Source organism: Myotis yumanensis, unplaced genomic scaffold, assembly GCF_028538775.1.
Source record: "Myotis yumanensis isolate MYYU_CA2020_CCGP unplaced genomic scaffold, mMyoYum1.0.hap1 SCAF_17, whole genome shotgun sequence".
Lineage (NCBI taxonomy): Eukaryota > Metazoa > Chordata > Mammalia > Chiroptera > Vespertilionidae > Myotis > Myotis yumanensis.
Genome location: NW_027223768.1, coordinates 6306200 through 6312272, shown reverse-complemented (window position 1 = coordinate 6312272; position 6073 = coordinate 6306200). Strand labels below are relative to the sequence as shown.

Below are 6073 nucleotides of genomic sequence, written 5' to 3'. Positions count from 1 at the left end.
CTCTGGCATGTGCCCTGATGCACGACCCTTCCTCCGGGCCACACAGAACCAGACAGGGATCCCCGGGGAGCCCTGGCGTATGCAGGGAGTTCCTTATGCTCAGCTCACCGCTCACCAGGCCAGAAGAGCCACCGAGTTGGCAGGTGGTGTGGTGCAGGGGAGAGAGGCCTGGACTCAGAAACGGAAGTGCCAGATTCTAGTCTTTGTTCTATAATTAACCAGCGAAAGTCCACCCCAGGAGACCACTTCCCTCTCCGCGAGAGAAGAGAGACTGGCTAATTCATACATCCTCTCTGGACCTTAAACAGTCTGAAGGTTTACTACTTTATAATGTAAAACATAAATTCTTGCTACAGGGCAGTTCAAGCAGAGTTACAAGACCTTTTTTTGAAAAATATATTTTATTGATTTTAGAGAGGAAGGGAGAGGGAGAGAGAGAGAGAAACATCCATGATGAGAGAGAATCACTGATAGGCTGCCTCCTGCACCCTGCCCGGGAATCAAACCGTGACCTCCTGGTTCATAGGTCAACGCTCAACCACTGAGCCCCGCTGGCCCCGCACAAGACCTATTCTTTCCCGAGCTCTTCCTATGGGCCAGACTGCGCTGTCCTTGCTCTCGCTTGGTGGCCATGAGACAGGCCTGGCATTTTGTCCTTCGTAGAGGAGAAAGGCTGGGCTCGGTGAGCTAAGGAAGTGGCCGCGCCTGGGTTTTACACTTGCCCCTGAACAAAAGCCTGCTGTGCTATCCAGCTCCCCGGCTCCCCCGAGCTAATCGGATATGAACACCTGCCACAGAAAAGTCTCTGACGGATAACTGAGAGCTGACTTTGACCTTCCTAGTTCACAAGAGGAGCAGGAACAGGGCAGTTGTCTCCTCATAAGGCCAAGCCTGAGAGTGTTTGTAGACACCCAGGGTGGCGTGTGTCATTTCCCAGCCTGGGCACTGAGGAACCCCAATGAATGAATGGCCAACATCATCTTTCTGCTTAACTCAAAAGAAGAAGAAAGCTTCAATGGGGAAATTTAGGCAAGAGATACTCCCTTCCTGTAGGAGCCACACAAGGAGGCAGGCTCCCCTGCGAGTGTGATGCTGACCTCAGCTTCTCTACTCTGAGGTCGACTCAGCTCTTCGGAGTTGCAACAAGAACAAACACACGCCCACCACGCCCGATGCCCGCAGCACGGGGAGCGAGTCCAAGCAAGAGCCTGGCAGAGAGCCTGGCAAAGGAGATAGCACTTAATTAAAGCGAAGGTCCCCCCCACCCCCCACTGCCAACTGAGTCTGTCCCCACAGCAGCAGAGGAGGCAGAGGTTGGTGTGGGCCCTTCGCCTGCCTCCTTTGCCCAAATCTCCATTTCCACTTCCAGGTCCTAGAGAGCAAAGGATTAGAACATGCCAAGTCTACTCCAGCGGAAGGAACTGAAGCTCCACATATTTTTCTTTTTTTTTTTTAAGTTGAAGCCCTAAGACCTCTCCTCCTCCTCCTCCTTCTTCTTTTTTTAAATGTATTTTTATTGATTTCAGAGAGGAAGGGAGAGGGGAGAGGGAGAGAGAGATAGAAACATCAATGATGAGAGAGAATCATTCATTGGCTGCCTCTTGCACGCCCCACACAGGGGATGGAGCCCACAACCTGGGCATGTGCCCTGACTGGGAATCGAACCATGACCTCCTGGTTCATAGGTCGATGCTTAACCACTGAGCCATGCCAGCCGGGCTCCGCATTCTTGATGTATAATTAACACCTTATAATTATGATTACTATTAATATGTTTGAACAAGTTTATTTTTTAGAGCAGTTTTAGGTTCTCAGCAGGAGAAAGTATAGAGTACAGTACTGAGTGGAAAGTACAGAGATTTCCCATGGGCTCTCTGCACCCACACTTGCATCGCCTCCCCCACTATCCACCTCCCCCACCACAGTGGCCCATTTGTTACAACCAATGAATGTACATGGACACATCACAATCACTGAAGTCCAGAGTTTACACTAGGGTTCACTCTTGGTGTTGTGCATTCCATAGGTTTGGACAAATATATAATGACACGTATCCCCCATTATAACATCATACAGAGTTTCTGTGCCCTAAAAGTCCTCTGTGCTCTCCCCAGTTATCTTCCCCCAAACCCTAACCTCTGGCAACCACTGATCTTTTTATCGTCTCCAGAGTTTGGCCTTTTCCAGAATGCCATGTAGTTGGGATCACACAATGTGCAGCCTTTACAGATCGGCTGACCTTTCACTTAGTTACATGCATTTAAGTTTCCTTTATGTCTTTTTTAGGCTTAATAGCTCATTTCTTTTTAACGCTGAATAATATTTCATTGTCTGGATGTATCTGTTTACTTTCCCATTCATCTACGGAGGAACCTCTTGGTTGCTTCCAAGCTTTGGGCATTATGAATAAAGTTGTCATTAGCACCCACGTGTAGTTTTTGTGTAGACATAAGTTTTTAGCTCATTTTGGTAAATACCAAGGAGTGCAGTTGCTGAATCTTATGGTCAAAGTATGTTTCGCTTTGGAAGAAACTTACAAACTGTCTTCCAAAGTGTCTGTACCATCTTGCATCCCCAGCAGCAATGAATGAGAGTTCCGGTTGCTCCACATCCTCGCCAGCATTTGGTGGCATCAGTGTTCCAAATTCTGGTCATTCTAAGTGCGCAGTGGTCATCTTATTATTTTAAATTTTTAATTACAAGTGTAATTTTGTATTTATATATGTAGTTTCACATTAGCTATTTGATGTATGTCCGTCTTCTCCCTATTGACTGTGAGTTCAGTGAGAGTTAAGACTGCCTCTGTTTTTGTGTATTTTATGACTTAGATGTGGTACAATGCCCTGGACAGAGTAGACCTTGAATCAGCGGTTCTCAACCTGTGGGTCGCGACCCCTGAAAACACATCCTGCATATCAGATATTTACATTACGATTCATAACAGTAGCAAAACTACAGTTATGAAGTAGCAACGAAAATAATTTTATGGTTGGGGGTCACCACAACATGAGGAACTGTATTAAAGGGTCGCGGCATTAGGAAGGTTGAGAACCACTGCCTTGAATGAAGATTTGAATGAGTGAGCACCCAGCCTTACCAGCTCATTCTGGGCGTGAGCTGTAACATAAGGCTCCAGCTCTACCGAGGATGATGGAGCAGAATCTGTCCTACGTAGACCATTTCTGGGACATCAGTTCACCTGAAGCTGCCAGAACTCGGCAGTGTCCTCACCATAGTCAGAGGCATCTGGTCGCCTGGCTTTGGTAGCTCCTGGTTTAGGCAGTTGCCTTTTAGGAAGAACCTAAGCGCCTCAATCCAGTTCATCAACCCTTGGGCAAATATGGCCCCTCTCCCTTCTGCTTCACCTGAGGAAACCTGGCTTCTTCCTCAAGCAGTTCTTCACGGCTTCATGGATGTCTCTGTTTCTCAGGCTGTAGACGATGGGGTTGAACATGGGCGTCATGATGGTGTAGAGCAGAGAGGACCCTTTGCGCAAGAGCTGAGATGAATTGGCCGAGGGTACAAGGTACGTGGCAATCAGCGTCCCATAAAACACTGCGACCATGGTGAGGTGGGAGGAGCAGGTGGAGAAGGCCTTTTGCCGGCCTGTGCCAGATGGGATTCTCAGGATGGTGGCAAGAATGCAGGAGTAAGAAGCTGTGATGAGAAGAAATGGGGCCAGCGTCACTGCTGAAGAGGTGGCGTAAGCAATGGTCTCGGTCAGTGAGGTGTCCGTGCAGGAGAGGTGCACCAGAGGAGTGAAGTCACAGAAGAAGTGATCGATTTCGTTGGGTCCACAGAAGGTTAGTCTAGACAGCAGGACCATAGTGATGGCTGTCAGGAGGAAGCAGCAGAGCCAAGAGCCAGTAGCCAGCCGCACACAGAGGGGGCCAGTCATGAGGATGGGGTAGTGGAGAGGTTGACAGATGGCCAGGTAGCGGTCATAGGACATCACAGCAAGCAGCAGACACTCAGTGGCAGCCAGGGACCCGAAGAAGTAGAACTGTGCCAGGCATCCGGCCACAGAGATGGTCTTCTGTTCAGCTATGATGATCAGCAACATCTTGGGGACAATGTCGGAGGTATACCAGATCTCCAGAAAGGACAAGTTCACCAGGAAGAAGTACATGGGGGTGTGGAGGTGATGGCTGAACAAAACCAGCAGGACAATGAGGATGTTTCCAGAAACAATTAAGATGTAGAAAACGAGGAACATCAGGAAGAGGAAAATATTTAGCTCTCGGGTGGAAGAAAATCCTCTGAGCACGAATTCCACTGGCGCTGTCTGGTTCTCCGAGGGCAGGACCACCATGCCTTGGCTTCCCTGGGAGCAGAGCCTCCGGGATAAAACACGCAGGATGCAGACGCTGCTGGCTCATACACAGAGCCTGGGCTGGTGGTCCAGGGTGGTCATGCCCCACTCAGGTGTTTGGAACTTCTTTTTACTTCGGTGGAGATGTAGCGTCTTTGTTCTCAAGGCCTGAAAGGGGAAACAAAAGAATTTGGACTAAGAACTTGTGACCACTCCCCACCTTCTTCTCCCACCTGTTTTTGTTTTGTTTTGTTTTGTTTGTTTTTGTCTTCATCAGGAACAAGGTTAGCAGGAGACGGAAGAAACAGGAAGAGGAATACAAAGGGGAGAAAGCAGGAAGAAAAAAGAAAGAAGGAGAATCCCTGCTCTATGCCCTTCCTGCATGTGCTACGGTAGCCTGGGGAGTTGTGGAAGGAACGGAAGAAAACCTAAAAGGAAGGTGGGCATGCTCCAGAGGGTTTGTGAGCTCCCAGACAGGAGACCCCCCGCCCCCACTCCCCCACTTCAAGCATGTTTATCTTTAGGGAAATGGTCCCTAGCGTATCTAGTATGTATTCCTCTCCTTTCAGCGTCTTGGTGAGTTGAGAGGTAAGTTTATTACTTCTGTTTTGTTTTCCATGATCCTATCCAGAGAAAATCCTACGAGTGTGAGATTTGAGATTCGCTGACTCTTAGGTCACAGCCCAAGCTGGTGTCACACAAGGGCAGGAGTGCTTTTTCTCACAATTAAGGAAAAAAAAAAAAAAGTAAAAGCTGGCCATTGCAAAGATCTAGAGCTCCAGTAAACGGCAAAAGGAGCTTCAGAACCAGGTGGCCTAAGGTATCGTGTCCAACCGACCAGATGAGTAGAAGAGCCTCCGGTTCTTTCCAGTGAGATAAGGAAGCCCAAGGCGCCCCCTCATTCCATCTGGTTCAAGCCACGCACCCACCACTAAGATGGAGAAACTGCCCCCAAAGCACTGCTGCTGTTCACAGTCGGAGGCCAAAACCGCCTAGCTGTTCTCAAGCCGGGTGCACTGGGTCGGCCCCCTCAACCTGGAAGGGCCCGGCTGCTGCAGGCAAGTGGGCGGAGCTGGGAAAACCCACCGCAGGCGGAGAGCTCTGTGTGGGTGTGATAATGAGGCAGTTTTTACAACAACCGTAAACAAAGCCAGGGGCTCTGCTTTATGAGTCAGACTTTGAACAAGTTGTTTAACTTCGGAGACAGTTTCTCATCTGTGAAATGGGTGGGTGAAGAACTTAGCCTGTGCCCGGCCTGCAGAAAGCACAGACACAAAGCCTGGGAAGTCACTGCTCTGCAGGGCTGCCAACATTCCTTAAGTTCTCCCAGGACCGATTGCCCTTGCTCTGAAGGGGGCATTTAGCAACCATTTCTTCTGCCCCACCCTGCAGTGTTTGTGTAAGAGCACGAGGAATTCAGCGCCTCCTGCTTTCTCTCATCAGACAATGGCAATACATCGATCCTCTTTTAAAATGGACCCAAACAGAGGCACCGGGTGGGGAGCAATGGATAAGGACACATATGTAATACCTTAATCAATAAAGAAAAAAAATTAACCCAAACAACTTGATTCAGGGGTATATCCAAAGAAACCCAAAACATTTATTTGAAAAAATATATGCACCACTATGTTCATTGCAGTGTTGTTTACAATAGCCAAGGTTTGGAAGCAGCCCGCATGCCCATCAGTAGACGAGTGGATAAAAAAGCTGTGGTGCATCTACATCATGAATACGCCTGGGCTCTAAGAAAGAAGGAAA

At 48.7% G+C, this 6073-nt stretch overlaps 1 protein-coding gene across 1 annotated transcript; it reads right to left on the bottom strand.

Annotated features, from left to right (window-relative positions):
• Positions 1 to 3361: 3361 nt before the first annotated feature.
• On the bottom strand, positions 3362 to 4312 carry LOC138995638 (olfactory receptor 6F1-like). The gene has a single exon (XM_070396227.1). It carries the CDS (start codon positions 4310 to 4312, stop codon positions 3362 to 3364), a length of 951 nt encoding a protein of 316 aa, XP_070252328.1.
• Positions 4313 to 6073: the final 1761 nt, after the last annotated feature.

Bases quoted from the DNA above. Each gene is read 5' to 3' on its own strand.
- LOC138995638 (XM_070396227.1), bottom strand. From the start codon at position 4,312: ATGGTGGTCCTGCCCTCGGAGAACCAGACAGCGCCAGTGGAATTCGTG.